General features: G+C 44.3%; 1 protein-coding gene across 1 annotated transcript in view; it reads left to right on the top strand.

Annotated features, from left to right (window-relative positions):
* TMEM63A (transmembrane protein 63A) overlaps positions 1-25,114 on the top strand; it is a 362,396-nt gene that overhangs the window by 206,128 nt on the left and 131,154 nt on the right. The window contains exons 5-6 of the mRNA XM_085610403.1: positions 11,863-11,900; positions 22,561-22,703. Of these exons, the coding sequence (XP_085466529.1) occupies positions 11,863-11,900; positions 22,561-22,703 (181 nt within the window). The remainder of the gene's footprint in view (positions 1-11,862; positions 11,901-22,560; positions 22,704-25,114) is intronic.

Below are 25,114 nucleotides of genomic sequence, written 5' to 3'. Positions count from 1 at the left end.
GCCCTATCGGAAATAATTGAATGACCCCAGAATTGTAACATTCTGAAGACTACACAGGGGGCGCCCCACAGGCCGCAAAATGTTCCATGGAATGCGTGAACAACCTACCCCTGGCCCCTAAGTTCTGGAATAGGCTCTGCGTAAGCTTCTTCCCCTACTAAGGAGCATCGCAACACTGTGCAATGTCCGCTTAAATGGCACCTGCGTGCACAAGCGCCGTAATGGCAGAATAAGTTTTCAAGACAGGGGTGTTGAGGTGTTGCATCAGCCCGTTACCCCTGGGTTTGGTCAAGCTGGCAAGACATGCATCTGTAAAGCAGCGTACTGCTCAAATACCCCGGTTGGCAACAACATATGGTTGGCATACCTATAACTCAATGTAATACAGTGCATGGGCCGCACCATCTCACCCCTGCATGCTGGCACCTCTTGAGCCTTTCTATTGATTGCTCATTACACTTGACGCCGTCGCTTGACACTCACACATCTTCCGGTCCCATTGCCTGTTCACAGCTTGCAGTCATTGCGGTGTGGAGCACCTCCCAGGTATCACAGTTGTGGATCCAGCCATACATAAATGAAAATCAAACACAGCTGATTAGTGTTTTTTGCCTTTGGCTAAAAAATACAGTTTACATGCCAGTTCCATGGATTACATCATGAGACTGTACCCCCCCTTCTCACCCACACCCCCAGCCCAGGGTGCATAGGTACAGTATGACACAACACGGCTGTATGACCCCATGGGCATCCAAATGCACAAAATGCGCACAAGCCCGAGGGAAATAGGTACAGTGTGACAACACATTAATCGAATGCTTAAGTGTACAGGCCCGAGGGCGCGTAGGTAGTGTGTGACCCAACATGGCATCTACTGCATAAATGTTCAGGCACAAGGGTGCAGTGATACTGCGTGACAAACCACAGGCATCTAATGATTAATTGCACCAGCACAAGGGTGCACCGGTACCGCATGACACAACACGAACATTCAATGCACAAGTGATCCAGCACATGGATGCAGAGGTACTGTGTGACACAAAGCATTAATATTATGCATACGTGTACAAGCACTCTGGTGCTCTGGCACTATGTGACATAATGCGCTTCAAATGCATATGTGTACTTGCAGTAGGTGCCTAAATGCTTTGTGACACCGACCCCCAATTCATATGTGCATCCGTACCCGCATGCCTAGGTACTCTCGAAGTTGTGACAACAAGGTCTGGAACGTACTGATGTGACATCCTAAGTGCTGATAATGTACTTGAGTGACATCACCGAGGTCAGCGCCTCGCAAGACTGACCTCAACACCTTGGAATAGATTGTTGTGACATGACGGCTGGGCATATCTTGATGTGACCCAAACAGTAGGGCAGTCATGTTTCACACTGAAAAAGCGTCCATGGTTTGTCCATTCCGGCAGCAACAAATTGTCACCGGCAAACATCCCGTACTAAAGGCCTGCCGCTGGCATACTTAAAATGCGAACATTAAAACCACCATGGATGTGTAACTTTGAGTCCTCGCACTCTTATTAACCAACCCCCTTATCACGCTAAGCGTAACTGCCCGAGTAAGTAATACCACAAAATGTGGAATGAGAATTCGAGCGAGCTAACCCGGCTGTCATAGATCTTTAGCCAGCGAAGAGATGTTCGCTTCAGCAAGGGTTTGTTCATGGGGGAAACCATAAGATAAACCGGTAATATGCTGAATATATACCCTGCATTTCTAGTGAACTGGCCCAAACTCAATTTAACAGTGCATGACTGGCTGACCCGAAACTAGGTTTTTTAAAACACGCATTGAAATCAAAGGTCTTATTGTGAGAGCCTAGCATAGCCTCAGTTGCATTCCATAAAGAACTTTGAAATCGTACTTTCAATGGGAGCGCCTAGCCTAACACCAGTTTCATTACGTTTCTCTCAACAGAGCGCTGTGCCCGATAAATGAAACCTTTGAAGGGGAAAAACAAGTGACATCTCCCCACTTGGAACCCCCTGAGAAGAGCTGCAAACAAAGTGAAAAGCCCATGGCTAATCCACTGTGTCCAACGAGAGGGTAAATGTAACCCACTAATTCCGTTATAGAACAGGCTTATCTTTCCATGCATACCATGTACCTGGCTCCCCTGAAGGTATACACCAATTGTGCGCGCCCAACTAATTAAAGAATGGACCTGGAGTACCAAGTTGGGTGCAATAACGCCTCCATGGTTACTTAAGGAATGCTGAAGCCCCGTTAATGGCATGAAAGGCACACTTCTTGTTAAGCCAAAGCTAGTGGCATTGCCCAAGTACTGGTATTGGGGTGAGCTACAGTGCAGTGACCCAACAAAAAGCGTTCAAGTGACGACATGGCCTAAGCAGCACAAGAGAACTCTACAGATAGTATAAGCCGCTCTGGATATGACGGGTGCAATTGATCACAAGCCTATGAACAGGAAGAATTAAAGCTCTGGGGATATGCAGAAAGGGTAATACTCACGCTCAATATGACACAGATGGTACCCAAGAAACATAAAGGTGAATCTGCACGACAGGGCATAACACATATAGCAGATATACAAAATAGAAGGTGTAACTGCTGCCCAAGAAGTGATGCACACAGTAACATGACCACCATATAAAAAGGTGGGGCTACCACCCTCCCAGGTGTCAAACATGTGGGATACAGGTATATACAGAAGTTCTTACTGGCCAAAACATACATTAGATGCAACTACACCCCCTACATCATGCATACGGAGCATATCTAATTAATTTATGCAAAATAAAAGGGGTAACCAGAGATGGCACGTATGGTACACACCATAAGAAAGGTGTAACCACTGCGCCGGTCATGATCAGTACAGGACATAAGCATACACTAGCTGTAAGTACTACACCGTGCACCATGCATATGGGACGTATGAAATACACAGAATGTATAATGACAACCGAGGACATAGGAGTTACAGCCAGGCCTATAGAAGGTGCAACTATCGCTCAAGCCACGATACATCCGGTTCGTAATCACCATATAGAATGTGTGACCCTCGAGTACATCACAAGTACAGGGCATAAAACCTCATGAGTACAAGGCAAACACAAACAGGCCCAGGAAATGTGTGGCACATAACATATGTAGTGTATTGCATATATCTTGGGTGCAACCGCCATATGTGCATCATAAGCTATAAAGAGAAGATTTAACGTCCCTCCGGGAATCATAGTTACAGAACATACCATCAGAAGTTTTAATTACCGCCCCGGGCATAAGAAGTGTAGTATGTGACGCAAAGAAGCTTAAACTACCGCACTGAGACGGAAGAGACACAAAGTGTAACTAAAACCTGAACATAGTATGGATAGTACCAAAGAGGCATGGAGAGGTATACCTACCCATTCCCCCAAGGACACGATACGTACAGCACAAGAAATATATCAAATGTGTAAGTACGGCCCTACACTGGGTATGACCTGCATATACACACACAAGAGAACTACCACCGAATGAAATACAGTACATGGAGGATAACACTGCTAGCCTCGTACCTGAAACGCTATGGAAATCACGGGAGGCGTAATGGCGCCTCGGTCAGGAAACATACGGTACATAAAAAGCACTTGCATGTGATCTAATTGGCGTCGCATCTATTATGCCTAGGGTCACCCAAGGCTAACTAAGGAGCGAAGCATTCAATGGAGTTGTCATAAGCAGGAGCATTAATTACTTTTCAAGTGCTGGAATAAACTTTTGTACAGCGCTTTGATGTCCTTGAGACTAGCTCACGCTATGACAACTGGAGAGAAAGGACAACGAACACGGTCGGGATTACAAGTGTTTCCAAGTTTTGCTTGATGTCAGCTGCCGAATTATTTCAGCACTGAGAGCTATACTTAGGTAGCCCAACCGCGCTTTCACTGCGCTTGTCCTGCTACAAATTGGCGCTACACACGCGCCCTCCACAATCTCCCTGTTCTAAAACAAAACCACGTCCTCCTTAAGTGAAGGACGCGTGTTGCTGCTGTTCAATGGGTTTAAAAAATTGGAGCCCCGGGGTTTCAGCGTTAACGACTGCGCTCACAGTTCTGCTTTAAAGCAACTGTTGCCACTCGCGCTGCTCAAGCGCACATACCAAATATGAACAGCGCACATACCAAATATGAGCAGCGTACTAAATATGAGCAGCGCACATACCAAATATGAGCAGCGTACCAAATATGAGCAGTGCACATACCAAATATGAGCAGCGCACATACCAAATATCAATCGCACTGTGCCCCGCGCGTACCAACACCGCTCTGTCCCTGGAATTCGCGCTGTTCCCCGCGCGCACCAACACCTCTCTGTCCCTGGAATTCCTTTGCTGCTCCGACACCAATCGTCGCACAATGCCGATTCCACCATGGACCTCAATGCACCAACGCTGCTCTGCCCTCTGGACTTCCTTCGCTGCTCCGGACACCACAACAACTCCGCACGACGATGGCACCTGAAAGAACAAAAAATAAATTTAAAAATCCATCCTCCTAGCGAGGCTGGCGTGACTAATGGCAGGCTGAGGGAGCGGCGAGCAAAGAGGCAGACTCCGCCGCTCCCCAGCCTTTTATTCAAAAAATGCCCGCCAGGCCAGTTCTAACCGGCCTGGCGTTGGCCCCAAATGCATGACCCGGAAGAGTTCCAATCACTTCCGGGTCACGCCCCGGAGTATGGTAATCTGGGGCCCGCACGACCGCCATACCTTCGGCGTGGCCGATACCGACCCCGCCTTTCTATTCTAACGCATTTTCTTGTTGCAATCCCTGGGATCCAGTATATCACAGTGTTTGCAACAAGAGGACGTGACTGTCGATGTACTAAACCCATTGAGCGATTCAGTAACATGCCACCGATTTGCTAAATTAGTTAGCAAATCATAAGGAATCGCTATTTGGAAGGGGTGTGTTTAGGGTGTCCTTTCCAAATAGTGATTCCTTATGGTATGTATAAATGTATGCGACTGAAATCCAGTCCCAACACATTATTATTTTACCGACACCTCAAAGGAGGTAGTAACCCATTCAAAACAAAGGGATCCCCGGACACTGCTTTTTTAACCACATTCAGGTTTCCTCTATGGAAAACAGGCTGCATTCAATAGTAAAAAAGGTTTCTTTATTTAAAAACAATCCCAGACACGGTGGTCTGCTAACCCCAGAAGACCACCATCACTGTGATGGCTGTAAATCATACTAAATCGCATTTTACGGCCTATCTCATTAATATACATAAGGAAGGTCGAATTGTGACCCCCTGCGATTCGGTATTTTGTGAACCAACCTGTTAGTACATTGGTTGTGTGCAAAATACCATATGATTCGCCAAAAGTCAGTGTGCAAATTTTGACCACTTTTTTAAAGTCCTACCTTAGTACATCTGGCCCTATTTCCTTAAACCAAATTCTGACACTGCCAGATATGATGTTGAAAACAAAAGCCATATATCTCCACCACTAAATGAGGTAGGGAATGTGAAAGGCGTGTAGACTAGGCAGCTGTCTGCTACTGTCCACTAAGCCCATTGTTATTCTAACCTCGCCTAATGACACCAGTTTGCGTTTCTCTGTTTCCAATATTTTCATCTGTGCTTTCATTTGTTTCTAATATATTGTGTTGCGCATCATCTCATCCTTAGAAGTATACATCACATCAATCTAAGACACATTTATTTAGGTTGTGTGGAGAAACACAACCCAGCTTGTTTATTCTCAATTTCGTTTTTGTTCTTTTTTCCTTTTTAAAAAAAAACTGTCTTCCTGTTCTTTATTCAGGCACTTAACAGTAGAATGAGTCTTTAAACTCCAGTGAGGACAAAAATGGAGGGACTGCACTATAATTAGATAACTAACTGGAAGCTTCCTCACAACCTGCCCCATATGGCCAAATTCCAAGGTAGTGCATACCACTGTCATGGTTATTATGCGCTATGTGCGTGGTGGATTTGTTCGCTTCCAAATTTTTCTTTTAGACTCTCTTGTGCTTTTTGTAAGTGCACTTTTACAAACCATTACAGTGTATGTATTGATGTTCGTATAGCGCTCAAACACGTAAACGTTTCTAGGTGCTGAAGAGGAGACAGTCTACAGCAGTGGTTCCCAAACTTTTCACTCCTGAGGACCCCCATTGAGTCACTACTGGCAGCCGGGGACCCCCAGGCAATTTGTAAGATTTAAATGTCAAACATTAAAACTAATTCGAAGAAGAAAAAAAACCACACATGTGTGCATCAAACATAGACTAGACTTAAATTACTAAAGATTTTAGTACTTTTATATTAAAATATTTGCAAAAATAGAAAAATCCTAATGGGAAGGTTGGTGCTGCATCTCGCGACTAACTTTCCATTGTTTGGTTTTAGTTCACAGCCTGGGGCTCCTGCTCCTGCCAAGGCTGGACTGGAAACTTAAAGCTGCTCTGGCAAATGTTGGCAGACTAGTCCCTATACAGTGCACACCAAGTGAGTCTGACCACTACAAAGGGGGCATTGGAGGCCTCTCCCCCAAGAAAATTTTGGGGGAATTTGTGCATTTTACAACAAATTTGGCATTATATATTGAATTGAAATGATGACATTACTATGCACCAGCATACAACAATCTCTTGTCAATCTTCATCGATTCCCTCACTACTACCCTCCAACAGTGCCTCTCATCTCTCCATAGCCCCACTGTCACATGTCTTTAATTTGTTTTATAGCACCTCTCATACCACTGTAGGGTGTCAGAGCACTTTACATCACACACATACAGAGAGAAAGAATCATACGTCTGTAAATCAGTGACTAGAAAATGTTACATAAGGCAAAGGAAACTACAAGGTGTAGTATTCACAAGTCATCCATACTGGTAGGCATTTTGTAAGAGTGCTTGGTCTGGAGAGCACAAACTCAGGATTCAGAACATAACACAGGGGTTCGCATTGACTTTACTAATAAGGATTTATTTCTAACCAAACAAACCTTTTTAGCAGCATCGGGTTAATGAAAGACTGTGAAAAAGCATAACTTACTAACTTGTACCACGCGTTTGCTTGCTGCTCTTTGATGCCAGTTCATAGCTCACTGTGCTAAATGCGATTGGAACTTGTGAACTGCATAATAACAAAAGAGTCTCTGTAGCAAAAGTAGGAACTGACTGAGCTATGCACAAAACAATATACTGTTTTTTTGCGTGGAAGACATTTTTTGCAGCAGGCATATTAACAATCTGGGCTTCCTGAGATGACTCAAAGCTGCCACTGGACAAACCTCCTATCTCTCTGTAGCAGGTACATTAATCACTGGAGTTATCTTGACCCTTTTATTGCTGCCCAAAAACTGCTGTTTATACAAGGAACTTTGCATTGCTTTTAAAACTGCTGCCTGCGGACCCCCCTGGGTATGTGTCACGGACCCCTGGGGGTCCGTGGACCCCAGTTTGGGAACCACTGGTCTACAGTGTAAGGCTGTCTTGGCATTTTTTTTTTTATTTTTTTTTTAGTACAAGCCATTCGAAGAATACTTTTCCAAAATTTCAAGTGATTTGATTTCAGACAGTTGATCTGGGATATGAATTCCAAAGAAAGGCGGCCTGAAGAGAGGAGTCGCGGCTCCCAGCTGTACCAAACTTCTATTTGGGCAGATCAGTCCGGGTTCATTCCAAAGGCACAAAGGACATCTGTGGTGCTAGTGAGTGTGTTGTTGGTAATGCAACAGTTATGCTGTGTCTGCACAGAGACCTGGGATTGATGCCTGAGCCTGCTACTATTAACACAGCTTGTTAAGGGGCTTTGAATCAATTAGACCGTGTACCTCTCCAGAAAATGTACTTTTCACCCCTCTTACCACAGACCACATGTATTTTCATGCAATGTTTGCCATTTATTGCATATCTAAAAAGCAGAAAATTGATTTGTGCTGTTAACATTAACATCTTCAGCTTTGCACAGGATTTCACCATTTCCGAAATTAAATTTGACATTTCACACATTGCACGTACAATCCAAAAGCACTCCCCAGGGAAGCGTGACCCCTATCTGGAGAGCACACTTCCAGTCCTCATCAAAGGAGTCCCTTTGTGTTCCATCGGGGTTGTTTTACAGTACTGTTCCCCAGTACATTGTCAGTGCATTTATAATTGTTGAAGAACCTCTGTTCTCAAATGCGCTTGCACATAGAAATGTATGTTTCTTGATTTACTTAAGTACATCTCGGAACAAAATTGTCGTTGCTTCCTAAAATATTGCAAACACAAGGAGATGATGGACGGAGCGCTGAAACTTTTCAGACTCACCCCCAGTCACAGATCTGGGTTGAATCCATCATCATTATTTAGCTTATTAAGCCACCCCAGTTCAGACCCAGCCATGTGCAAATCAGTCTTGACCCTGTGCCTCATGGGAACAGTCCAGTCCGAACTGCCAAGCCAGGTCTTTCCTGAACTCGAAACAAGCATCCTGGGACCGGTTTCTGGGTAACACCCTACATCAGCCAGTCTAGCTTGAATCCAGTGGCAAAGTGAGCAAGGGACCCACGTCTGGGTAAAGCCCGCCAACTTAGGGCGAACAAAGTAAACGCAAGGAGATGATGGACGGAGCGCCCTAAGTTTACAGGGTATGCCCAGACGTGTGTCCCTTGCTCACTTTGCCACTGGATTCAATCTAGCCTGGCTGATAAAGGATTTTACCCAGAAACCGGTCCCAGGATGGTTCAGGGAAGACCTGGCTTGGCAGTTCGGGCTGGACTGTTCCCATGAGGCACAGGGTCAAAACTGATTTGCATATGGCTGGGTCTGAACTGAGGTGGCGAAGTGAGCTAAAGAAGGATGATGGATTCAACTCAGATCTGTGACTGGGGGTGAGTGACTGAAAAGTTTCAGCGCTCCGTCCATCATCTCCTTGTGTTTGCGTTCTTTCTAAAATATTGGACATTTCGCTCTGAATCGGGTAGACTAAGATTACGGTCTTGCTGAAACAGTCAACATCTTTTTTTTATTTTATTTTGTCCACTTTAACAGTATTGAAATTGTGATGTGGGCGTAATTGAATGAAGAAATATTGTTAACGTTGGTGACATTTTTAAATCCAAATGTAGGAAGATTCCCATATAAATAGGACTATAATTTTTCATCGACTGAGAGGCGCACAATGACTTCATTGGCATCATTCACCAATTTAGAAAAAAAAAGGGTATAAATTGCAGCATTTACGCGGTATCGTCAGTGTTAACTCAATTGATTCCAGTAGCAATGGGCTAATTCTGCACTGGAACACATAAAAACGTGCCTCAATCGATCCCATTAACTTGTGCTAAAATGTCTGAAATTTGGTGGGACAGACTGTGAAAAAACAGAAGTGGCACGGTAAATACCGGAAGCTTGGCCCCTGCCTTACTAGTTAGGCCAAATGATGGTTGTTTATGAACTGAAGGGCACCCCACTCACAACCACCGTACCCAACGACACCGGACCCCAGCAGACCCTGCCCAGTTGGACTCTCCTCACTGCTGATGACACCCTCTAGATCATGAAGAGCATCCACTCCGGAGCTCCCTCGGACCCCTGCCGCATCACATCTTCTACAAAGCTGGCACCTCCATCACCCCCGAACTATGCCGCACCATCAACTGCTCCATCAACTCCGCCACCTGCCCGAAAGCCTGGAAACATGCAGGGATCAACCTTTTGCTGAAGAAACCCTCTGCCGACCCGAAGGACCTCCTGAACTTCAGACCAATCTCTCTGCTCCCCTTCTCAGACATGGTCATCGAGAAGACCATCAAAGCCCAACTTTCTGAGTTCATCGAAGTGAACCACATCCTGGACCTTTCCCAATCCGGCTTCCGAAGCAACCACAGCACAGAGACTGCACTCCTCACCGCCACAGACGAAGTCCGTACCCTCCTCGACCGAGGCGAAAATGCAGCCCTCATCCTCCTGGACCTATCGGCTGCCTCAACACTGTCTCCCACCGCACCCTATGCACAAGAGCACAAAAATCCTCGCCGGCATCCGATACAAAGCCCCGGAATGGATCTGCTCCTTCCTCACTGGCCGAACACAGAGTCCGACTACCACGTACCACTCTGAACCTACAGAAATCCGCTGCGGACTGCCACAGGGCTCCTCCCTGAGCCCCACTCTCTTCAACATCTACTTGGCCCTGCTCGCAGCCATCGCCAGGAACCACGGAACTCAAGATCATCTCGTATGCTCACCATGAACCTCCAGATCAATGCTGTCTCATCAACCTGCTTCCACACGCTACACCTGCTCCAAAAGATCTTCAAGTGGATCCCCACCGAGTCCAGAATGATGGTCACCCTCGTGCTCATCAGCAGCAGACTCGACTGCAGCAATTCACTCTACGCCGGCATCACCCAGAAACACCTCAAGAAACTGCAGAACATTCAGAACCCCTCCGCCAGACTCCTCCTCAACATTTCCCACCGCAGCCACATCACCGACCACCTGAGACCTTCACTGGCTCCCGGTCAACTAAAGGATGTACTTCACGCTCCTCACACATGCCTACAAAGCCCTACACGATGCTGGACCTGCGTACCTCAACCACCGCCTCGCATTTCACGCACCCACCAGAGACATCCGCTTCACCCAGGTGGCCCTGGCCGCCGTCCCACATATTCGCAATACCACGGCAGGAGGAGGATCCTTGTCTCTACCTCGCAGCATGGACCGGGAGCGCCCGGCGCCTCGATTCAGGAAGGCCCTCCAGACCCGGCCCTTCGACTCACCCACAGGGCCTTCGACGGACCAGCAGTTCCCGCCCTCAGCGCCCTGAGACCCTGACTGGTGAGTAGTCGCTTTTTACAAGTCACCTGATTGAGTGATTGAATGAAGGTTCTGTTGCGTTCCGTGTGTGACTGTGCATGTTGCGTGTTTCTGAATGTGGTACGTCACCATTATAATTTTTGGAATCCATTCAATGCTGTTCTAAAATATTAATTTAAATCTGTTCATATTTTCCACACCTTCACAAGCATTTTATTTAATATCCTGTCGCATGCTCTCAGGGTGCCCTCTCGCGCACGTGTTAATATATGCATTTACCTGTTCATTAAACGTCATGCAACCGCTGGTTTCGGTCATTTGGCATTCATTGGTAATTAAAATATTTGGCTTCTACAATAATTATGGGTTACCACCGAATTGCTCAGGGTGGCAAATTGAACTGGTGCCGTCGGCGTGCCTCGATGACCAGCCTTCGGCGCGCGGGAGATCATGGCTGCTGATATCAACTGATCCGAGGCTGCGGCGCTGGTTTCACTGCTGATACCCGGTCCTCTGGCCGCTTACCCTCTGCCCCACACATGTGACGGCCGTCCTTCTGTTTGCAGGTCACTCAAGGCCGAGAACAAATGACTGAGGGGTTTGTCTTCCTGCTGAAACAACACGAGTCTCAGCGGCTGTGCGGTGACCATGTGTAATCTGCAGCCTCCTGCAGATAATCATTAGAGGCCCAATCCACACCCGGCCTAGCCCTGCAGCAGGGATGTGTATTGGGGGGGGGGGGGGGGGGGCGCACCCAGCTGTGCACCATGGGAGGGGGTGTAAGCAATACATGTTAATCTCACGTCGAGCGCGAGGACTGTGAGCGGGTTGTGGATTCACCCCACGGGGGTCCCCCGAGTGCGCACTTTGCTCGCTAATGAGACCACCTCCCTCCTGTGAAGTCGCTGAGTGATGTGGGTACAGCTCTCACGCAGTCCGTTTTCTATTTCATTGCACGTGTGTTTACAGAGAGCCAGATAGCTTTAAATGGCAGCATGCTTCCTTCTGCTGATCATGTAACCCTCTTTCAGGCACAGCTGACTGCCTCATGTTTTTTTATTTCTTTCAGGGGTTTTGTTCCTGGATAGTGTCTGCCTTTCAGATGCAGTAAGTACACATTTGTTTTTCCTTTTTGCTGAGTTGCCTTGCCTGCAGGCGCTCTGTCCACAGAGGGTTTATTTAACTTACTTTATGACACTGGGTATTGCCAGCTTCAAGGCAACCCCTCTGCCATGACATCACGTCTGCTCAGGATGGAAAGCGAACACGATACATATGTAAATCCGCAAGGAATTCAACGAGGTTGAAATGTGGAGCAATACCCCAAGATGAGAAAATTCCAGTGCACTTATTCTGCGTGAAAAACGCTGTTGTTCCTTAACCCTAATAGTTCCAGGCAGGTCTGCAAATATGATAGTGGGTGACCACCCCTCCGACCCCCAACAAATTGGGAGTCCTCCGGACAGCAGTTTCTAATGTTTCGATTCACTTTCCAGGAGGCCATACCATTTTCAGAGCTTGCTTTATAGGCAGAGGCCTGTTACTGCTGATATGGGCCCTGAAGCTAGCAAGGAAAATAGGCCCCTCCACCATGTTTGGTAATAAAACTTGAGGTACACTTGTCTGCTCACCCCCAACCCTACCCGGTGACCCCGGTTCTGCTTACTCATGGTAGATGCAGCCTAGTATACAGGTTACCGTCCGGCTGCAGACCTCCAGCCAAGAGACCTTGGCTCTAATCGTGGCACAACCCACTTGGTGACTTTGTGTGCTCTTGTGCAAATTGCTTACACTCTATTGCACCCTAGTTTTACTAAAAATAGAAGCACTTAATATTGGATCTATATTTGGAGGATTTAGTTTATACTTATAACAGCTACATACCATGCAACAGTACATTACCAACTGGACGTTTATGTGTGTGTGTGTGTGTGTGTATATATATATATAATATATTGTGTGTATGAAGCCTACTCTGTGTACATTGATAGCATTCAGTCTCTTTGACCGCTGCATTGTTCAAACCTAAAAGGGAAATTGCTGAAAGGTTTAGGCACTAATTGTGCGTTATGCATAATAGGTTTTGTGCACTAAAGCTGAGCTTGTGCTGTCTTCACATGCAGAAAACACACTTTTTTGTGCATCAGTGAGCCAAACACCACAGCTGCTCTTATGTGATATTTTTGTCTGAATATTGCACTTCTCAAGCTTAACCGTAGTAAGAAAAAACTCCCATTTGAGGATAAAACACCTATTTGCTGAAGATTTAGGATCATCACTGCAGGATAGTGCCCCTTTTTGACATGGTCACCCCCCACTTTTTTCCTGGTATAAGATGTGATTTCGACTGGAAGTGCACTGGGTTCCTCCTAACAATCTCCAGATCTCTTTCCCAAAAATGTGCAATTGTTTACTTAATTGGCAATACCTTTAGTACTCTCTAAGTCCCTAGTAAATAGTACCCAGGGTACCTAGGGCCTGAGGTACTAAAGAGCGTCCCTAAGGGCTGCCGCACGAACTGTGCCGCCCTAAGGGACCCCTCACCAAACTACATTGCAGGCTGCATGTTTCGGTGTGAACAAAAGTGAAAAGATCAGGTTATATGAATCCGAAATCCACAAAGCTCAGACCGTATACTATGAGAAAAAAATCAACCTGACATCCAGTTCCTCTCGGCAAATGTTTCAGGTAGTAAAAACTCTCCTAGAGCCTCCCTCAAAGAATCTCACCCCCCCCCCCCCAACCCACCGAGAGACTGTAATAACCTTGCTCTACTCTTTCAGAAGAAAATTCATGATTGATATATATATATATTATCTACTGGCGGTCGCCAGTAGATAGTTATAGTTAGGACCGAGTTCCCATTGGAAATCTGAAAATTCTATTTTGAATAACTTTGGCGCCGGTTGACTTATCTTCGTGAAATTTTCAAAACTAATGGGGCGCTCCGCTCAGCTCCTACCCTTAAAGTCTCGGGGTGATTCGTCAAGTGGGGGCTGAGAAAAAAGGGGGGTCCCAAAACACGTTTTCCCCATGCATTTTCCCATAGGACCTTTAGTCGAAGGTACAGCCCGAACGGCTGAACAGAATTACTTGAAATTTGGCAAAGAGGTAGTCCTCAGGTCAGGCATGTGCCTTTTGCATATATGGTGTCAATCTGTTCAGTAGTTCCTGAGAAAATTGCAGTTAAAAGTACATAAATATCTATATGCGCGCACGGTGCGCGCACCAAATGTCTGCGAGCGTAATTCTGATTGGTGGTTAGATGTCAGTCAACATTCAAATCGGTCGAAATCAGGAAGTGTCGGACGCCATTTTGTGTGTGACAGTGAAAAAGAAAGGTGGAGAACGTGAAAAGGGGGCAGGGTAGAGAGCCCCTAGCCTTTGTGAGGGGGTCCCTGAAGGACCCCGAAGGGTGAAATTTTTTTTAAATTTTTTTTTCAAAAAATCGCAGGGTGCGCGCACGGTGCGCGCACCGTGAAAAACCTTTAAAAAAAAAATAAACATTTTAAACTGTTTATAAGTTTATAGAAGATATTAACTATGCTGTTCAACTTTATCCAAATAAAAAAAAAAGAGCTGAGCCATTCCATATTACAGGATACAGTCAATCTATAACTATATACATAGGTAGTTTATTGTAAAATAAATATATAAAAAATATAATAATACATACATAAATTAGCATTTAAAAAACCTTGCAATTCACTTAAAAAACCATAGGTTTCACACACGTTATAGTTAGGAATTAGCATTTAAAAAACCTTGCAAATTCACTTAAAAAACCATAGGTTTCATACACGTTATAGTTAGGAATTAGCATTTAAAAAACCTTGCAAATTCACTGAAAAAACCATAGGTTTCACACACGTTATAGTTAGGAATTAGCATTTCAAAAACCTTGCACATTCACTGAAAAAACCATAGGTTTCACACACGTTATAGTTAGGAATTAGCATTTCAAAAACCTTGCAAATTCACTGAAAAAACCATAGGTTTCACACATGTTATAGTTAGCTGGACATTTCACTCGTACAAAACCATTGAAATTCCCCCATTATAGTTAGTTCAGCTAACTATAACTCGCGCGACCGCAATCCACTGCTGATGACGTCACATATTACATCACTGTATTCACTGAGATACTGTTAATAAGTCAGTTATACAATTAATTTTACAAAAAAAAACATCCATTTAGACACTTATTTACCCATTTATTCTTCCATTAACCTTTAGATATACATATATAAAAAATATTTATTTTTCAGAAAGACACATATTCACTGGATGATGTCATCAGTGATGTCATTTGAGATGTCATCAGTGATGTCACTGACCATGTCATGAGTGATGTAATATGTGACGTCATCAGCAGTGGATTGCGGTCGCGCGAGTTATAGTTAGCTGAACTAACTATAACGGGGGAATTTCAATGGTTTTGTACGAGTGAAATGTCCAGCTAACTATAACATGTGTGAAACCTATGGTTTTTTCAGTGAATTTGCAAGGTTTTTTAAATGCTAATTCCTAACTATAACGTGTGTGAAACCTATGGTTTTTTCAGTGAATTTGCAAGGTTTTTTAAATGCTAATTCCTAACTATAACGTGTGTGAAACCTATGTTTTTTTCAGTGAATATATATATATATATATATATATATATATATATATATATATAAGATGCTCCAACCACCTAACGAAGTCCCAACTATGGATGAACAGACATCGATCAACCCTCATACTTTCAGCGAGTTACCCATTCTAAGCCCAGAGAATCTTCTGAACAATCTATCCAAAGTCAAATCGGGCTCTCCTTCTGACCCCCACCCTCAGCCCCCGGATTCTAGCGAAGGCCGCCTGGCAGATCCTTCCAATTATGGCAGAATTATTGAACCTTTTGATGAGTACTGGAATGGTTCCACCGCAATGGAAACATGTGATGGTGAAAGCCCCATTAAAAAAGCTAATCTTGATCCCTATGACCTAGGAAATTATAGGCCCATTTACCTTCTCATGGGTGGAAGCGTGTGTTTTTGGAGAAGCGCGTTAATGCTTCTCTAACCAGCTTCAGTAGCAGCTGCTCCCGGGCGGGGGATGAAAAAGAAAAAGAAAAAAACACCTGGAATCGCAGTCGCCGCCACCTCTACTCACTCCTTTTCTTCTTCCTCGAGTCCTGCAGCAGGAAGCACCCAGGCTCCCCTGACCAATCACAATGCCACAATGCAGCGTTGTGATTGGTCTGAACGCCGTAGTTCAGCACTCAGACTGTGGCTGAGGGCATGGGCATGTTGGGTGGAGAACATGCAAAGTGCGCATGACTCCAGGGCTGACTAAAATGTCATACCACTCCTTTTCCTGCAGTGTTCTGGTGTCACAGAGCCCAGCTCCACCCCTACTGAGCCACTGCAGTAGGAAAAAAAAAATGATAATAACGCTCCGACATTGTTATTTTATTTTTCCTCTTTCAATTTCTCAGAGAGCAGTGGGGCAACGCTCTTCCGCCTTAGCAGAGGAGCCGCCGCTGACCTGTTTTCTAGGAAGTCCTGGGATACTACATCCCGCCCAAACCGGATTCCTTCCTCTCCATTGCACGGAGACTGCCCTTCTAGCAGCGGTGAAAGAAGCTAAAGAACTGCTTGATCTAGGAATCCTGGCAGCTGTTATCCTCCTCGATCTTAGTGCAGCCCTTGTAACGGTCAACCATGCTATCCTTATCAAATGTATACACAATGCTGGTATCACTGGATCTGCTCTAGCCTGGCTCAAATCCTTTATTGAGGATAGCCTGGTTCAGGCCTTTGATGGTGCTACGCCTCACATACTCTCCCCCCTTCAATGTGGCATACCACAGGGCTCCTCCCTTAGCCCTACATTGTTTCATTTATATATTAGGCCATTAGCTGATATTGTCCACTCATTTGGGATATTGATAATTCCCTACGTGGACGATACGCAATTAATCCCCTCCCTCACTCAGAATCACATTCCCCTTTCGGCTTCCCTGGGCCCTTGTCTACAGAAAGTGTCTACCTGCATGAACAACTCGTGCTTGAAATTAAATGGTAATAAATCCGATCTCTTGTTCCTTGGCAATAACCCCAATTCTTTAATGGATACGGGCTGCCTGAACTGCCTCGACCCCCCCTCTCCCCCCACGCTAAAAGTTTCCATAAAGAGCCTGGGAGTTTGACTCCCTTGATGGTGTCTCACAAGCAACAAAGCTTGTGGCAACATGTTTCGGCATTCTCAGGATGCTTAGAAAAATTATTTATCTACTTATCCCTCTCTCCAAGAGACTTACAGTCCAGGCACTTACACTTGCTTGTCTGGACTACGGAATCTCTCTTTACCTGGATGCTCCTACAAACTGTAGATGGTGCGGAACTCAGTCGCCCAAATTCTGCACAGTGTCCTCAGACACCACTCCACCCATCAAAGCCTCAAAGCTCTTCATTGACTCCCGGTGGCAGAGTGGATTGCATTTAAATCTCCTTACATTGCTCACGAGCCCCTCTTGAAAAGAGGGCCACTGATCTCTCGATCTCTGATCTACTCTGTCTTCCAGGATGTACCTTGCATTCCTCTAATGCCTTTCTAGCCAAGATCCCTTTGATCTAAAGATCTCATTGTGGAGGTTGATCTTTTCGCTACAACGTAGCTAAATTGTGGAATTCTTTTCCCACCTCCTTGAGATTGACCACGAAAAGACAATGTTTTTGTAAGTCACTGAAAACATGGTTATTCCAGAACAGCCCCCTCGATTCTCTGTAGAGCTGACTCTGCACTAGCAGAGCTGGGAATAGCCTCCGGGTAGCTATGTACTACATAAGTGCTATTAGAATAGGATCGAAAACACAACACACATCCCTGTGTACCATGTCCCAGTGCATGTAGTATTTGTAAGTCAACCCTACAGCAGGCCTTACATCCCTAAAGCAGGGTGCATTATTCTACATGTGAGGACATATCTGCATGGGCAGATATGCCCCTGTGCTGGTCAGTTCCATTACTGTCAGTACAAGTGATCAGGGAAGCCATTTTACTTACTTGTGCTGGACCCTGGTGAAAACGAGTTTCCCCATCTACATGATGGCTTCACTGAAGATAGGGATGTTTGGTATCAAACACCTTGTATAAATAAACCCCCACTGATTCAAGTGCTGGATTTCTTAATACATGTACCTTAGAGGTGCCCCTCTGAAAACCTATCTGCTACTGGTGTGTTGACCGCTTAGGGCGTGGGCCTTTGCTCTCAAGAGTCCAGAAGCGAAGCCAGCTCTGGCAGAGGATGTTTTTCAACCCCTCCCACAGGATGGCCCACAGATTCGCATTCCAAGGCAGGGGAGCTTCAAAGGGCCCACCAGCGTTGGTATGCGAATCTGGCTTCTCTCACAGGAGAAGAAGCTGACCCTATTGGACTACTTGAAGTGGATACCACTTTTAAGAGTTGGCCATCTTGGTGATGGCAAACTTAGGATCTCTGGATCAGGATTATGCCCACTTCCCACAGGAAGTGGTCATATAGGGGTAAGTAACCCATTGGCTAATACCCTACACTACCCTAACACCTCTAAATTCAGTATTTAGAGGAGCCCCTGGCACCAAGAAATCAGATCCTGAAGACCTACGAAGAAGAAGGACACTTAAGAGCTGCGAAAGCAAAGACCGTAGAAGTGCAATTGACTTTGCACCAGCCCTGCCGGCCTGTCTTCTGTTCCCTGTCGAATTGCGCCACGGACTGACTCATCCTGCAAGCTGTTGTGCCTCCAAAGCCTGGGAGGACTGCCTGCCTTCAATAAAAACTCAAGGACTCCCGTGGAGCAGTGATAATAATCATACCCGCATACTGTTAAAAATGTCTGCCTTTTCGCTTGGAAGAGATCTTGTCTCATAGTTCAACATTCCCTGAAGTCTGGACAGTGAATGGGGCTTAAACAGTGTGAACAACTTTAGTAGACGATAAGTATCGTAAATGCCTGCAGCTGCTCTCCTGCATCCTGCAGGCACCCCAAAAACAATTGCGAGGACTTCAGACCCGAAAAACCCAAAGCCGCCAAAGTGCTGCTGGAGGTGACCTGCTGGTGCTGCCTTGGACCTTGTGCCATACTCACCTTAAGGCCAAGAGACTGGTTTTGTAAGTTGCTGTACTGTACCTGAATGTCGTACTTGTTTTCCTCTAAAAGGATAACATTGCAGCTTCTGAAAAATGCACCGTCTACTTTTTAAAACGTGAAGTATTTCTCTTGCAAAATGTACTTAACTGATCGTATTGATTCTGGTGTTTATTTTGTTGTGTTATTTTTATAAATGGGTGTGGATCTCCTTATTGAGTGGTGTACATCTTTCATTGACTATTGTGTGTATTTGCAGATGTCTAACACTCCTCTCCGATGAGCCTAAGGCTGCTCGACCGCGCTAACCTCTAGAAGAGCACCTTGGCATTGCTAGAGCAAGCCCCTGTCCACTCATAAGGGAGTGCCTGGACTCTGCACAATATACCCCTTTTTGGTATACTCCCTAAAGACCCAGCTTCCTACAATCACCTTCTCCAACTTGTAAAGTTAGGAATCCAGGCTTCCTCTGTTGTATTTCAGAATAACATGGACAGAAATATTGACAGACATAAGTATTGGTTTTTTTGGTGTAGATTCTCTTATAATAAGCTCTATTGGGTGATATGTTTGCAATAGCTAGGACATGATAGTTTGTTTCTATGTGTATCCAATAAAAACCTATCCGCAGAAACAGGTTCCCTTGAGTGTCATTTATAAAACCTTTTCTGACATTGGTTTCTCCAAGAGTGGATTTCAGCAAGTTGACAAATCGAACATGGTGAGCGAAAGCCCTTCTTGCAAAAAAATATTTTCTTCAGGATGGGTTTTACATTTCTTTTGTAGAGAGGGCTTCTGCTCCTCAATACCCAGTCCCCTTCACACCTTCCTTTTTTCAGGGTGACTCCAGTTACAGCTCTCAACCGTTTCCCCTTTCCCCCTGCCTCGCTTGAGCCCGTCTGATAATCCCTTCCTTCCGGCGCCTTCTCCTATTGCAAATTCCACTTACCATCATCAAGTGGTGTCCAGAAGAAAATGTCTTCAGAACTTTATCACTGCTATGAATCAGACTCCTGCAGAAACTAAAAAAGGACAACATGATTTCCAGCCCATGTCAAAAATGTGTCCAATGAGAAATTACTTACTATACTAAATATAAACAGGTTATTTGAAATAATGCAATTTTTTTGTTAATGTTCTAGTTCAATTATATTTTATTTGTAGTTTTGAAGTTTGTGAAAGATGTTCCGGATCGGACATTGGAACCAGGGTCCTTGTGTGTTTGTTTTAATAAAATCATAATAATTTTTGTTTTCAGAATAATTTTCATCATAAATTGTTTAGTTAAATGTAATTTTCGTGTTTTTTTAAATTTATTAAAGATGTGTTTCTCATATTGAATTTTCTTCAAAATCCCTATATACCAATTTCTCTGACTGTGAATGATATGCCGATACCATATCATTTATTCTTCAGGTGAAGAAACCAATGCCATTTGCAGTCATTCCTTCAAGGCTGGATTACTGTGATGGCTTGTGTTTGGTGTTGGCCAAATTTCTGATGTCACAGCTGCAGCGGTTGCAGAATACTGTATAATATTTTGCATCTGACACCAATTGACTGACCTTGTAATTTCTATTTTGATTAAATTGCTTTGGTTACCGATAGTGTTGCAGGGTGACTCAAAACTTATAAAATGACAATGTAAAGACAGTTCATTACTGTCGCGACAGGTAGATCGACCCTCCTCGTACAGGCAGGTAGCCAGTCTCAATTTGTTGTTTCACAGGCAGCTTCTTATATACAAAACTAGACAATACGTTATTACAAAACAGCAAATAATATTTGCCTTGATAGTTGCAGCTTGAAAGTGGAAAAACACTAAAATGTCTGTGACCCCATAATCCCAAACTCTGACCTAATCCTCCACAGATTCTTTATTCCAGTTATAACAATGTTTAACAAACTAACCATTCTTAACTCAAGTTATTTATTCTATTATGTTCTCAAGTGAACTCTTCACCTTTCTCTCGTCAGCACAGGATTTTGGCCTACACTGCTCTTTTACCACGTGCAGCTGTGCGACGCTTTCTGCTGGTGTCTGCTGTTGCACTATGTTTTCATATACCACGTTTTCCCCAACTGTAGGGTAGGAAGCCCCAGGTTGATTTCCAAGAGTATTTAGGTAAACCTGGCCACCTTGTTAGACCTCCGTGAACTCCGATTTCAAGTTGGGACAGTAACATTTACACAGATTTGCTCCCCTGATGTCAGGCTTTTTCTCTACCATTTAATCTCATGTGAAAGGTGCTAGGAGGTCCCTACTCACCGGGTACTGGATAAGCAGCCTGTAACCGAAACCAGGCATTCTCAAGTCTCTGGATTAAGGCCTTCTAGTTTTTAACATAGCATGACATGATGTAACGTTTTGTAAACACATGTTCACCCGGAAGGGATTGTGGTCCTAAATAACAGATATTTATTGTTACCCAGTTTAACTGTGTACACCACAATATTATTCGTGTAACACCCCGTAGATACTGTAAGCCTCAAAAGGAAATGCACCCTTCTTAGAGAAAAGGGGAACTGGCAGGTGTCTCTCACCCCTTCTCTAGGAAGTTACACTCTGTCATACATGAAATGTTAAGAGTCGGATAAACCTGCCATCGAATCTCTTATCTGCAGATCATGATGAGTCTGCAGGTGACCATAAATGTACTTTGTATCCTAAAATCAATACGCACACACAGTGGTTGATATTTTACTATCATATGATTATTTATTTTTCAGTATTTGTCTACAAATTGTATGTATCAGAATGATCATGATTATTTTTTGAAACTCTGCAGATAATATACAGATCAGATCGAACATTAGCTAGGCCTCAGGCGTGTTTCTCCGCACGTCCCATACCTATTAGTCTATTCCCTACTCAAAGTGCCTAATGTTACCAGCCATCCAGCCTATATAGGGCTGTATTAGTTCCCTAAACCTCAGATGTGCCAAGACATGCAGTTTGCCGCATACATTATGCTGCCAGCAGTCCGAATTCAGCCCTTCAGCATCTTCTCGCAGCCACTGGTCCATGTGTCTAACCCTGCCCCTGCACTGGTACTTTGTTTTCCTTGATCACTAATGCTATCTTACGGAGCGAAGAATGCCACTTGCGCGTGGCTGCTGCTTTGTTACTAAAATGTGCAAACCGTGCCCCTCTGCAGAAGCATATTGTATTACGGAAGCTAATGCTCCTTTTCCTTGTTCCTTCCAAGACCGCTCTATAAGACCAGACAAATGTGGGTTTTAATTTAGTCAGAAAACAGCTGTTAAAATTGGTTGGCTTTGTGGGGGGCCTGCTTTCCCGCTCTTGTTCATCCACTTGACACTTTTTGGCGGCTCAGCACAGTGAATGTTCATTTGATTTGAGTTCCCCGGCCAGTAAGTTGGGACACTATAAAACCGTGAACACTCCCACATGCCCACCCAATTCCATGCCCACCCACATGCCCATTCCCGATAAGAGGGCACTATGGTCGTTTTTAGGACTGAGACGCCCTACGATTACTAATGTGAAACTTCCTTTTACTTGACATACATGTGTGTCGTGTCCATTTTAGCCTTCTAGTGGTTTACCATTGCCCTTCTGCACGTTTCACGGATGTTCAACTTCTATTTTACTCTCTCTCTGAGTTACTTCTCTTTTACCATCTGCATCGCAGTGAGCGACAAATCCAAGAGCGCTGTGGCGAGGATGCCGTCTTCTACCTCTCCTTCCAGAAGCACCTCATCTGTCTGATGATCATCGTCGCCATTTTGTCTGTGGGAGTTATCCTGCCTGTGAACCTTTCGGGGAACCTGCTCGGTAAGAGTGAATTGAATCTAAACCAGCTATGTTTTTACAGAGTGGGTGGGCATGCACATTGGTCGTACTGCGTTCGAATTGCGGATTCCAAAAACATGCCCATTCCTTGTTGCGAACCAAAGGAACTGTTGTGTCTGTGGATAAAAATCAGTGATGGGAAATCATTGCAATTGTGCTTAAAACTGATGTTGCGTTATGAAGGTCTTAGCCTTTCCTTCCAGAGTGTTTGTCTCATTTTTGTTTTAGACTATCGGGATTGTCAGCCATCAGTAACAAAATCAACTTGTGACAAAACAAACAAGCAATAGGTTTTGCCTATGGGATTAATTATAGAGTGTTCTGACTTGTTTATGTACAAAAATGCAATATATTGTGTTGTTACTAGTGGTACAGTGCAGGTAAGTAATAGCAATATTTTGAAAAATTAAATGAAAGAGGGGAAATAATAGAATGAATCTGTTATACCACTGTTATGTGTCTAGAGGAGTAATGCTAACTTTTGGGCTCGGTGCTATTGCACCTACTGCACCATTCAAATCATGGCCTAGTGCCTGCTAGATAACTGCCTTTATGACTGGCTGTACTTAAATATACCAATACTTGGTGTTTAGAGGAGTTCTGACAATGTTTGGCCCCCGTGCCACTGCACCTGCTGCACCATTGAAATTATGACCCTAGTACCCGTCTAGGTAACTGCCTGTTTAGTAGTAAAATTTAGCAATATTCTGCTTTTATTGGGGTTCCTAGTGCTTTTGGCCCCGGTGACACTGCAGCTGCTGCACCATTCAAATCAAGCCCCTTTGACCAGCACTGTAACTTCAATAGTGACTGCCTCTTTTGAAGTAAAATATAGCATTATTAGGTGTTTACTGGAGTTCTGACAACTTTTGGGCAGGGTGCTACTGCACCTGCTGCACCATTCATATCATGACCCAAATGCTTGAAAGATAACTGCACTTGTGTCTGCCTAGTTAGTAGTAAAATATAGCAATAATTTGCGTTTAGTAGGGTGCCTAGAGCTTTTGGTCCCAGTGCCCCTGCACTTGCTACACTATTGAAATCATGACCCTTGTGTTTGCTAGATAAATGCACTTATGACTGCCTGTTTAGCAGCAAAATATAGCAATATTTGGTGTTTAGTTGAGTTATAACGTTTGGCCCCGGTGCCACTGCACCTGCTGCACCATTCAAATCATGACCCCGTTTTCTGAAAGTTTACTGCACTTGTGACTCCATGTTTAGTGGTAAAATATAGCAATATTGGGTGTTTACTGGGGTGCCTAGAGCTTTGGTCCTGGTGTCACTGCACCTGCTGCAGCATTGAGATTATAACCCTATTGCCTGCTACATAACTGCACTTGTGACTGTCTTGTTTAGTAGTACAATTTAGCAATAATCTGTGCTTAATGGGGTCCCTCGAGCTTTTGCCTCCAGTTCCACTGCACCTGCTGCACCATTCAAATCATATCCCTTTAAACTACAATTGTGACTGCCTGTATATTAGTAAAATCGATCCGACAATGCCTACAAAGTTGAAAGAAAGGTACTGATGCATGAATAGGAAATGCCACAGACGTTCTAAGGCTAAAGCATCTGCTTTACACAACGAAGTAAAAAAATAATCATACCCGCATACTGTTAAAAATGTCTGCCTTTTCGCTTGGAAGAGATCTTATCTCATAGTTTAACATTCCCTGAAGTCTGGACAGTGAATGGGGCTTAAACAGTGTGAACAACTTTAGTAGACGATAAGTATCGTAAATGCCTGCAGCCAGGGGAAGATGAGTATCTGGAAACAGTACATGCTGTGCAGCCTTAATGTAGGTAAAAAAGTTCCACCCACTAAAGCGTATTGGGATGAGTACTTTCGCCTTGGGAACTGATAAGAGCAATAGATTTCACAAGCACAGCTCAAGCGCTGTGCAGGCGAAACCTAGAAATAAATCTTGCATATATATATATATATATATTTTTTTTTTTCTATTACATTACATACAGTAATATTTGGTGGTATAAAACCGGACGCTTAGCATGCTGGTCTTTCTTATATTTCTTTGATCAGTGCACTGGATGTATAACACTACATTTCTGTAGTTTTAACCAGTGGCTTGTCTTTGATTTAATGGCAATTACCCTTTGGTTTCCGCAACTCAGTTGCATGCATTCTGGTTGCAAATATGTCTTCTGTTTCTTAGGCTGTGGTTGTGAATGCAGGCTGTGCTTTTCCTATTTTAGCAGCTGATGGAGTAGGGGTGCCCAGGTAAATATGGTGAGAGTTATAACAGTTTTTGTACTGGCATAGCGGCGCGGTATTTGTTTCTTTAATCTTTTAAGTTTTTTTGATATTAAGTTCCATGACTGCCTTAGAACTGAATGTGTTGTTGAAGTGGCGCATATTTGTGTTTGCGAAA

This window comes from Triturus cristatus, chromosome 6 (genome assembly GCF_964204655.1).
Source record: "Triturus cristatus chromosome 6, aTriCri1.1, whole genome shotgun sequence".
NCBI classification, from domain to species: Eukaryota; Metazoa; Chordata; class Amphibia; order Caudata; family Salamandridae; genus Triturus; species Triturus cristatus.
The sequence above is the reverse complement of the archived record's forward strand: the minus strand, read 5'-3'. Positions and strand labels throughout refer to the sequence as shown.